The sequence below is a fragment of the Oryza brachyantha genome, chromosome 2, assembly GCF_000231095.2.
Source record: "Oryza brachyantha chromosome 2, ObraRS2, whole genome shotgun sequence".
In the NCBI taxonomy this organism is placed as follows: Eukaryota; Viridiplantae; Streptophyta; class Magnoliopsida; order Poales; family Poaceae; genus Oryza; species Oryza brachyantha.
Window position 1 is genome coordinate 11,214,822 of NC_023164.2, and position 12,142 is coordinate 11,226,963.

At 40.6% G+C, this 12,142-nt stretch overlaps 1 protein-coding gene across 1 annotated transcript; it reads right to left on the bottom strand.

Moving 5' to 3' along the window:
* Positions 1-9,515: 9,515 nt before the first annotated feature.
* LOC102719744 (probable long-chain-alcohol O-fatty-acyltransferase 5) lies at positions 9,516-10,958 on the bottom strand. The gene has a single exon (XM_006648542.3). The coding sequence runs from the start codon at positions 10,928-10,930 to the stop codon at positions 9,872-9,874; it is 1,059 nt and encodes a 352-aa protein (XP_006648605.2). The 5' UTR covers positions 10,931-10,958; the 3' UTR covers positions 9,516-9,871.
* Between the last annotated feature and the right edge of the window lie 1,184 nt (positions 10,959-12,142).

Sequence of the window (12,142 nt, forward strand, 5' to 3'; positions counted from 1 at the left end):
ATATTGATCTGTGAAACAAAAAATCGCATCAACTAAACCTATAACATAACTTTTTATTAATCCATTTGCCTCACGATATCAATTAAGCTAGAAGCTACATACATGACATCATTTTCATAGATTAATCATTCCCTCGATCCTTAATCACCTTTGACACAGCTATGCACTTCTATAAATTATAACACGATGGGGCTCAAAAATATCTCTCCAGTAGAGGGACAAATCACATCTTAATTATTCATATCCCACTGTATGTCTTATAGTATACTTGAAGACACCTTTTACAACTAGATAGTAACAGTGTAGCATGTAGTAGATCCTAAGCAATACTGCAGAGGATTTGGACTCTAGTTACCCATACATAATGTACGTTGGGATCCCTTGCTGTATGCCATGATCTGCCATGCTCAAGCTGGCACCACCACCGGCTGTCTGAATTATGGACTTCAATGCCCTCATATGACCACCAGCTTCCATTCAATTCAGTTCGATACTCCCTCCATATTTTTTATACGCCGTTGACTTTTAGGTCCACGTTTGACCATCCCTCTTATTCAAACAAATTATATAATTATTAATTATTTTGTTATAATATTATTTATTATTATAGGAACTTTAAGTATGCATTATAATTTTGTATATTTGGATATAAATTTTGAATAAGACGAATGGTCAAACGTAATCCTAAAAGTCAACGGTGTCATACATAAAAATATGGAGCAAGTATTAATTAGCTGCGAGTAAATTAATGATCAAGTCCCAATAATGGTTTGTAAATTAAGCTCAATTAATATATACATGTAGAGGTACAGGTACAACGTAAAATCAATTGATCAAGTTAAGTACACATTAGGCATGCATATATTATATTGTGCAGCAAATTTTCGGAAGGTCAAACATGCTGCTTGAAGCTAATATCTTAATTATTTAATTAATCAATCCCAACTCTAAATAAAAACTTAGAATTCACTCCTCAATTTGGCACGAGTTTAATTATGACGTACATCCAAAATAGAAAATGAAATGCAGAAACCCTCACGTGTAGGGAATCCCTTTATAAACCTGGCTGAATATATTCTGTTTTTATTTCCTTGATTACAATATATATATATATATAAGAGATAATTGACCAAAGTTATTTAATAATGCAGAATATATACTAACCTAATATTGGTGATTGCAATTAAAGAAGTGTTGCCAAGCACATATCAAAGGCATCCACTTCACCGCCTTATAGCATCTCCAACAGTTCATCTAAATTTGATCATCCATATATTCATTTGGATGATCATCTAAGACAGTTTCTTCCTCCATCCATATATGACATTCTCCATATTTCTTCGGAGGATGGAGAGAGAACATTCAAATATAGAGTTTCTCTCCCTAAATGGATGACATCTAAAAATAAAGGATGAGATGAATGTTCTGCTGAAACTCAATATTTACCTTTCATTCTCTATTTTTAGGATAAAGGATGGGATCGATGAACCGTTGGGGATTTTCTTATTACCTCAGAAAGCCCATATCTCTCTTGTGCCCATGGCCTGCATATCTGACAAATTAATTCCGATACAGAATTACGTGGTTTTGGTTATGGATGCAATAGTTCAATATATGCATCCACACAAACTATATGTGTAAACTGTACAAGCTATGAATGCAGTGCAAGCTAGACAACATGCTAGCTATATGGGACACTACTGGCATTAAAAATAGTAGTTTGAGCACACTAGAAACGAAGGATTAAAAATAACTGTTTGAGCACAATAGAAACAAAGGATTACAAAAAAGTCATTTATTGACGCCAGATCTGTCGATTGGTGTGTTGAATACACGTGAAAGACTGAGAGTCTACACATTGCTCCAATGCAGGACCAAAATCTTGATGAGATACAACATATATACATGCCAGTCAGTTTCCAACAATTGACAAGATGAAGAGTAAAGGAAACCGGTTTCCAACAATTGACAAGATGAAAAGTAAAGGAAGCCGATCGGCTATCGAGCCATTGGATATTTTTGAACTCGGCTGATTAAATGTCAATGTGATAGCATTTAGCCAATAGGTCGAACAATCGGCTATTGAAGGCTTGAATCGACTAGGTGTTCGATGCAAATAGATTTGAATAATTAAATGAACAATAAATCCTCTACTACAATTGCCTGAAAGCAAGTTGCATATAATTCTTATAAGCTTATGCAACACTTAAATAACTCATCGGCTAAAACCCCGATGAAATTATGATTGATGTCTACTGATTTAAATAAAGTTGATTGGTGTAAAAGCAATGTAGTATGGCAATTGGCTATTAGCCGAGGGCTAGCAGTAGACGATAGTAAACATATATCTACAAACATGACCTACCTAATCTAGCTTATTAAGGTTAACCTTGATAGGTCAAATTGAACTGATGCAGCATCAGATCACGCTTAAATAACAGATAGATCAACAGGCAAGCAAATCTAAGTGGACAACCAATCGGATGAGCAGATGAATGATAACTTATCCGCTAGAACTCCGATAAATCAGTGAGCAAGATAAATCAGCCTAACATAAGCTATTTGATAAAAGCAATATAATAGATCGAACCGAACCGAGATAGCATGAGATTAAAGATATCAAATAACAAATATCAAGTCAAGTAAATCAGTCAAAGTTGGCAACTAGATCAATCCGAGATACAACAGTAAGTTAGAACCGAACCGTTATAATCACTAGAAATAGTATAGGTTTTGAACAAAATATTGTACCCAAACCGTACAACTAGATTAGAATATCTGACTAAACCGAGTAATTCCTAATCCAATCAACGTGGCAACTAGGGTTCGTAGAACATAGGACTTACCCCTCTACTGGAGATGTAAGCGATGCAGCCCCACATCAGGTGAAAAGTTCTGCAAGTGATAAAACCTCCGTGAAGAGGGTGGTAATGTGCCTACAATAGTAGTATTTATGAGAGATTTTACAAAATCTCGGGATGTACATATTTATACCCATGGGTGAACACTAGCTCGTGTTGGGCACCACACATGTTTCCTAAAGAAAAAAAGGTAACATAGTCCTAATTAGATACAAGATAAAACTTCCTAATGATAAAGAAAATTACTGAATCATGTCTAGTTAGTAGATAGAGTTAAACTGCCAAGCCGTGATTTTCATGATTCCTTCTTAAACTTGGACTCTTCTAGATAAACTTCCCATATGTTGATTGTGCTCTTTACTTAACTGAATCCACTAAACAATCTTGCCAAATTTTGGCATACATTGTTCCAAGAGATACCAAGTAGTCTATGACTATTGTGCATTTGACAAATTAATATCTTCAAATGGTGGTGGAGCTTCCCCATTACTTGCATGTAGGTCCCTCGACACATTGAACACCAAAATTTGGTAAGATTCTTTACTGCATTCGGTTAAGGAAAGTGCACAATCCATCGATGGATAGTTTATCCAAAAGAGTCCGAGTTCATGAAACCATAAAGATCATAGCATGGCAGTTTAATTCTATCTACTAATTAGGCAGGATTGAGTAAGTTTCCTTTCTCTTTAAGTAGTTTTATCTTGTATCCAATTAGGACCATGTTTCATTTTGTATTTAGAAAACATGTGCCATGTCGGATTACGACTAAGTTTATTGTCTGATTAGGACTATGTTTCATTTTGTCTAGGAAACATGTGTCGTGTCCAAGACAGACTAGTGTTCACCCATGTATATAATTATGTACACCTGGGGTCCTTGTAAAATATATCTTAGATCAATACAACTACTTTCAATGCATTACCACCGTCTTCACCGAAGTTTTATCACCAGCAGAACTTGCCACCCGACGCGGGGTTGTCTCGCTTCGATCTCTGGTGGAAGGGTAGGTCCAATGTTTCGTTGGCCTTGGCAGTCATATCAATTTGATCAGGACTTCCTCGGTTCAATTCTATATTCTAATTTAGTTCTACAGTTTCTAGTTATCATATTAGTTTCAGCTTAAGATACTTTTGCATCTTTGATGGTTCTCATTAATTAATTTAGTGATCTTACTATTGCTAGTGATATATTGAGTGATTTATGTTGACTTTCTATTTGTAGTTTGATATCTTCAATCTCCTACTATCTCGGTTTGGTCTGATCTATTAGATTGTGTTTATCAAATAGCTTATATGAGGTCGATTTGTCATGCTCACTGTTTTATCAGAGTTTTAGCCGATAAGTTATCAGTCATCTGCTCATCACATTGATAGTCTGCTGAGGTTTGCTAGCTGGTCAATCAATCTATTATTAAGCGTGATTTGATGTTGCATTAATTTGGTCAGACCTATCAAGGTTGCCCTTAATGAGCTAGATTAGGTAGATCGTGTTGGTAGTCATCAGTCATTGTTTCATCGGGATTTTAGCCGATGAGTCCGAGTTCAAGAAGAAATCATGAAGATCATGGCGTTGGGGTTTAATTCTATTTATTAATTAGGCAAGATTGAGTAATTTCCTTTATCTTCCTAAAGTTTTGTTCCATATCCAACTAGGACTATTTTTCCTTTGTTTAGGAAAGCATATAATTGCGAAAACAATGCATGTTTATAAAGTAATAATGCGAAAATAATTTTAAAAACTCGGATCAATGTGCTCAAGATTAGCAATGTGACTTGCCTCGTGACTCTAAAACAAATTAGGCTACCGCCTCGTAGTAGACTTGACCTTGGGTTTGCTGGAATCTAAAGCAAACAATTAAAAACACTCAAAATAGTACAAACAGCTACTGAAACAAGAAAAAAACTATTTTTAACGGATTCTTCACAAAACTATTGATCCATTGCAATTTGAATGGGCTTAAACAAACTTTGAATTAATTAGTTGTGATTTTTAGATATATCGTTGTTTTGTCGGTAAACATGAAAATGAGTTAACGACTTTTTAACAACAACCTAAAGAAGACAGGGAAACAGACGGGGAAAATAAAAACTTACACTAATTGATTCACACGATTTGCAAATGAATCATGTACGAACCACAGATTTGCACGACAAATCTATTAACGATTCTACTAAAAAAACAAACAAAACCTATCATGCCTAGAAATTTACACCAATCTTCAAATAATAGTATGCATTAAATCTCGGTCTTGGACCAGCCTGAGTAGACACTATGGCAATCATTACATATACATCATATGAAATAAACAAATGAATTAAAAAAAGTTTTAATAGCATACCAGAAAAAAAAATGTAATGCAGCTTTTCATAGAATCGACCGTATCGGCACAACCCCATAGGCAGCACTTCATCGTAGGAAATCGCCTAATCTTTGAATGTCGCCTCGTCGGATGTAACTTTGGCTTATAGGGAAAGGGTAGAAAAGTGAGTACAACCACCGTACTTAACAACTAACCAACAAATGCATGACAAATGCATAAGTGTACAAATGAAATATGGCTAAAGACTCACTTTTGGAAAAAAACAATAGTTAAAAATAATTACTTTAGCAAAAGCAATTGTTAAAATAAACAGTTATTAACTAATAGTATTAAACAAACCACTTGTTAGTGCTAAACAACACCGTATCAGGTCCAACACTAGTATTTTGCTAAACCACACAAGACGAGTGCTCCCACTAACCATGCTAAACCACGAAGTACTACCATCGTCCAACAACCACAGGCACGGTTGTTTAAAATAGTTTTACTCTTATCATAGTTATATAACCTTACCCATAATACACGGCCCCACATACACATTTGCACGTTGGCATGTCACCATGGCATCCCTCAAAAAGGTTGTGACAATACCCTTAACATAACCTACTCCCAACCATTTACACCACACCGAGGTTGCATCTCCCACACCCTAACACAGGTTAGACAAACATATCAACTTAAAGAAAATAAAAACCCAAGGTTACTAGGTAACAAGGTAGATACAACAATAATGGCTTAATAGGGAAGCATAAGTAAACCCATGAGCATGTACTTGTGAAAACAATGCATATTGCAACGAATTTCTAAGAAAGTGACATTGATATGCTCTCAGGTGTCTCGATCTTTCAATGAGATTGATAATTCGACTGGATGGAGAAGAAGTTGGCGACCCGATTACAACCGTCCACAAACGTTGTGCCTTAGAGATCGCTACACCAACTCCGGAGGTTGTTCATGATTTTGACAAAGCACGATTAACCCAACCAAGAAGGTACCCATTCCTGCAAGCAATCGAGAACTAGCAAGAACACGTTGGACAAGCGAATCTGAATTAACTTACAAAGGTGGGGTTCTGAACATGTAACCATGAATCCTAGCCGGATGCGTAATTACATGGAACTAGCAAGCAACTAACTTTCAATCTAACAAAACCCAGAAGTTCTTGGAGGCGGCTAAGGGATATAAATACATGGGAGAATGAACAAAGGGGTTCTGAAGTCGTGCTCCAACCCTAGGACGCGTCCATAGTGGACTTGACTTGATACACGGCCCATTGGGCGAAAATAAGGTGATGCAGCACCGTGGGCTGGAAACATGTCGGTACTAAAATGACGATTATGACCGACTCCGAACAGATATTTATTTGAGGCTGGATCCGTTGGAAATTAGACTTGATAAGCTTTCTGTGAAGTACTTAAACGTCCAAAACGGAGTATGTATGAAGTCGGGGCGGCCGTCAGAAGTTGTTGCTGTCATGCAATCCGAATCCAGGCCACGCGAAACCTCTCCCCTTCTGATCCACTCCATTATTCCAAAGCAAAACAAGAGTGCACGTGTCTCCATTGTCTAAATATGAAGAACATGAACTTAAGAGTGAACTTACTTGGTGGTTGAGTTGACGAGTACGAGCGCAAGTAATAGGACCGATTGGTGTTGGCAATGTTGGTGGGGATGTATAGGTGGTGTTGATGTCCTCATCAGACGTACCTTGCGAATCTAGAATCGATTAGGCTACAACTTCATAGTAGACCAGACCTTGAGTTTTGCTGAAATCTTGAACAAACAATTAAAAATGCTCAAAACAGTATAAAGGGCCAATGAAACAAGAAAAGAAACTACTCTTAATAGATTCTAGACAAAATTATTGATCCACTTGAATTTGAATGGGCTTAAACAGACTTGGGATTAATTAGTTATGATTTTTACTAGTTCTATTGTTTTCTTGCTAAACCTAAAAAACGAGTTAACAACTTTTTAACGGTAACCTGAAATAAATAGAAGAATGTTTGGGAATACAAAACTTACCCTGAACTAATGATTTGGTAATGACTCATGTACAAATCATAGATTTGCACGGCGAACTCATTAACTACTGGACTGGAAAACACCGGACGAAACATGACTTCACATGTTAGGACAGAACATGCACGAATCAGAGATTCGCATGACCAAGGGTTATGAAACGCACGGACAAAACAACGATAGGACTAGTGACAGGATTAATGACTTGTTAAAAACAAGAATTAGCGACCCATTAAATAGAATTTAAAGACTCTCTAAAAACAATAAATTAACAACTCCTAAAAAGCTTTAACATTAGGTGTACGAAACGGAGAATTCACACTATAGATTGACGATCCATTAAATGACTCACGCGAACATCAGTGGCAAAACAATGTAATAGATCGGATTGGATTAGGGCGACCACGTTCTATGCAAAATGTGGCTACGCGCAATGACGATCCACGAGAACAGCAGCAGCAGTAGCAACACTACGCGACTTGGGGCAGCAGGGCAGGCGGCGGCTTGGGTGGGTAGCGGCAGTGGCACACGACCGGAGGAGGCGGTGGCCCGCAGCGCTAGCAGCGGCTCGAGCGGCAGTTCGGCTGTCTTCGGCGAACGCGAAACGGGGGTTCACAAGAGGCGCCTGCCAGGGCAAAGGAAAGAGGTGGTTGGGTGTAAAAAGGTTGGGAGGGGGACTTCTATTTATAGTGATTAGATTACACATAGATTGCTAACCAACCAGGAATCCAATCCCTAAACAAAAGGAAAAGAATAGGGATAAAATGAATAGATTGGATAGAGTCCTATACGAATTAGAGATTTGTATGGGAAGACGAGAGGGCGGATAAAAGGAATAGATCGGATAGAGTCCTATACGAATTAGAGATTTGTATGGGAAGACGAGAGGGGTTGTTCGGCCAGGCTAGGGAGAGGCCAAGGGGACGCTGAACAGGGGGCAGGGGAGGCGAGCCGATCGGCCTTGGCCAAGCTCGACGCCAACAAACACGGTGGCTTTCGGCCCATGAAACGATGACCTATGGTAAAAAGGAAAAACGATTGAATGGGTTGCCAACTTTTTCTTAAACTTTGGATGACTTTTATTTAGTGAATTTTTAAGCCTTTTCTGAAATTTCAATTCTACGTATAGTTGATCGAGGTTGACACGATGAATACGAAAACGTGCAGTTGCGGCCTTTGGGTCAAATTAATTAAAATTTTTACTTTAGTTAATTAACTCTTGACTAAGCAAACACCATTTCTTTTATTTCAATTATAGAATTTTGATTTTTTGATATAGGAAAAACTCAGGGTGTTAAAATGGCATATGAGACCGAAAGTACAATGATATGCTAGGAACATGGATTAGGTTCAGGTTCTTAAGAATGAGATAATACCCTATTCCTTGTTTATTGTCTAAAACCCTAGAAAAGATGTGCAATGAGTATAATATGTGATGTATGAGACCATGGTCTTCAAGGGGCACCCATACGGTAGGATCCACACTGAGATAAATATCTAAAGATAGTATGACTAAGCATCTACCAAATATAAACCAACTATGCTTGACTGGTTATGTAAACTGGGTCATACAAGCTTTGTCATATAACTAGTTTTATGATACAGAAGCTTTATCATATAATAGTTAGATGATAGAGGTTGCTATCTTTTTTTTTTCTTTTACTTCTTGGAACCCTCTTACTATACAAATACGTAGAGTACACGAGTAAACCCCTAATCTCAGTGTCCTAAAATTGGGTTTGGGTCGGCTGGGCGATGGAGCATTACCAGGATTAGTTGTAATAAATCTAAGTATAAATGTAGGTGCATTATTTCAATAGAGATTATTTTGGTCATTTTTGCACGTATGTTTGGTGGAATTGCTTTGGAACGGAGTTGTTCGGGTTTGTACGCTTTATATCAGATCAAGGAGGAGATAAGCTGGCCGTCGTTGCTGCAGGAAAGCACTAAATCAGATTGAACATGATAAGATATACTCCTAATTGGGCTCTGGTAACTGCTCTTGGTGCACGCCCCAGCGCAAGTGTGGTAATCGTTGGAGAATTTCTGGATTGCAAATAACAAAAGAGGCTGAGCCGGGCGCGAGGGTAATTCGAACGGACAACGTACCACTGTCCACCGGTGATAGATAAATGAACTAATATTTATTTCTCTCCGTTGATTTTGAAATAACATATTTCCTTGTAACAATAAATATTTAGCGTATTTGTTCTTGTTCGTACCGACTACGTTCCTAGCAACAAACCACATATAAAATTCTACGTTTCTATATCAAGTACGTTTCAGTGTCCTGGCCATTTTTTGTTCACATTTCCAAATTGCTGAAAAACATTAGAAAATAGATGATAAAGAAATTTTCCATCCGAAACATGGCACATATATCTCATCAACTTAAGCACAATCGATCAAAACGGGGTGGTAGTAGCATCGCTGGCATCACGGCCAGACGAGGCAATCAGGCAAATACCGAGTGCTTTCTAAGTTGGCCACGTGAACAGTCGGAGATCTGAATTAAATTACCACTCTATTTAAATGCCCATGGGGATATTATGTGAATCACAAACGACAAGATAAAAAGATCTCCATCCCGAGGGGGGTAGCTTTCGTTAGACCGCAATAGTGTGGCTCACGTCCAATCGATCGTTTCGTGACTGACTTTTCCATCTGCTCACCGTGTCGCAAAGGTGACATTGGTCGCGCCGGCGAGCCAGCGGCCGGACTGCTCCATGACAGCCACCATGCCCTGGCACTCGCGCAGCACCATCTCGTCCAGGCCCCCTTTGATCATTGCCGGGAAGAAGAGCCAGAACCCCGTCCCGGCCACGAACGCCAGAGTCAGCGGCACGGCGGCTGCGCGCGGCGGGCGCCACCACCCCGCGTGCCCCGCCCACCACGCCTCCGCGGCCGTGCACACGCCGTGCAGGAGGAAGAACGCGGTCACCTCACCGCTCGGGGGGCGCCACATGATGTAGAAGAACATCACCTCGTGCATGAGCCCGGAGACGAGGAACGCCGCGAGGACGCCTGCCGCGACGCCGAGGCGAGCTCTGACCGGACGGTAGACCGACGGCCGGAGGATGGCGGGCACCATGAGGTTCCACCGCCTTCCCCAGAAGTCCTGCAGCGACGACGCCAGGTACGGCCGGTCCACCTGCGGCTCCATCTCCATCCCGAGCACGCCGTGGATCACCGCGTGGACGGCGGCCAGGAGGAGCTGCAGGGAGAAGTAGATGTGCCCGGCGTACAGGATGAGGAGCTGGTACCTGCTCATGGCGTTCTTGAACTGGTACAGGTAGATGATGACGGGGATGACGGCGCCGGACACGAGGATCTTGCCAGCGGCGCTTTTGTCGTCCGCAGCTGCATCTACATATTTGGACTTGGCGGAGGTGAACTGCCGGAGCTTGACGGGGAGGGAAGCGGAGAAGACGAACTGGTGGAGGGGATAGGAGGGGTCGAGGGGCCCTCGGCCGGCGGCGAGCAGGAGAAGCTTGAAGACGCCGAGCCAGCTGAGCAAGAAGGCGGAGCTGCCGCGGAAAGTGGTGGTGGAGAAGGAGAAGGGGATCCCGCAGAAGAGCGCAACAACGGGAAGAAGCGCGGCGAGGCGGGGGGCGCCGGGGCGCAGGTTCGCCGCGGCGAGGCGGGCGTAGAACGAGGCCGCCCACACCGCCGCTGAGACCTTGGCGAGGCTGACGACCTCGCTGTCCATCAGCCGCGCCGCGGCCATTTGCACTTGCGCAGACACAATCGACAGACTAGCCACGACGGACTCCTCGAGTCTCTTATATAGAAATATAACTCACTGAACTTGCACAATATTAAGCAGTAAAATTGCAGCCTTTTGTACAAACCACAACTTTTTTTTCATCTCGCGCTTCAGAGCTGCAGTTTTTTTTTCCTAATGTCAGGGAAAGGACGCTGGTGCCAGTATGGATTAAATAATAAAAGAAATGACCAGACTATCCATCCCATCTTCGCAGAATCGCAGCCTCCGTAGCAGAGCAGTCAATTCTTTCACTCAATTTTTACTCATTTTTTGAGAGACAGACATTCTTTTTATTTTTTTCACCCCCTCTATTTTCGAGACACATTTTTTACTGGTTGACAAGGTTCGAGGATGGTTTACTTTGGGCCCGTTTGAGTCAGCTTCTGAGAATCTGAAAAAGCTTCTAAACCCAGTTTCTTCAGATTCTGGATTTTTAGTTCATTTTTCAGAATATGTAACTATAGATTCTCAGAAGCTATGGGTCGTTTGGGGCAGCTTCTGGCAGAAGCAGCTTCTAAAAAAAGCTGTAACTGAAAGAAGCTCCCCCAACATGTCCTTTATGTGATAGATAATTTCTCAACTTTATACGCCAGTTTCTAGATTATGTAATATTAAGCGACACTATAGCATCGGATAGTATTGGATTGTGCAAACTCCAATGATCTCGAACTAACTCTCAGGAACTGCGTTGACTTAGATTAAGGTGGGGTCGAGAGATTTTGTTGGTTGTGTAAATTCCCCGTATACACCTGCAAAAACACTCAATCTCTTCTATACCCATGAAATTTACATGTTCCTTTCTATACACCTCAAATTATAACTTGATCCCTTCCATACCCCTGGCGTTAGATTTTCTTTTATTTCACTGTTAAGTTTATGAAAAATGACTTCAATGCCCTCGATGATTTTGTCTAAATATATATAAGCTTGAAAAACGATTGAAGTTTTTATTTGAGTGCGTATGTCGGAGACTGATCTCCTTGAGCGGGAGTCCAGTGGACTCTCTTTGTGAGTTCGGCCCAGGGGTGCAATGTTGAGTCGAAGAAAGCCCTGTGAACAAGAATGCATGCAAGAGGAATTATACAGGTTCGGACCACCGGGAGACGTAACGCCTTGCTCTTGTTGCTTGAGCACTATGTGGGTAAATGCGTACGAGCTTCTGAGGGAAAGTTA

Bases quoted from the DNA above. Each gene is read 5' to 3' on its own strand.
- LOC102719744 (XM_006648542.3), bottom strand. From the start codon at position 10,930: ATGGCCGCGGCGCGGCTGATGGACAGCGAGGTCGTCAGCCTCGCCAAG.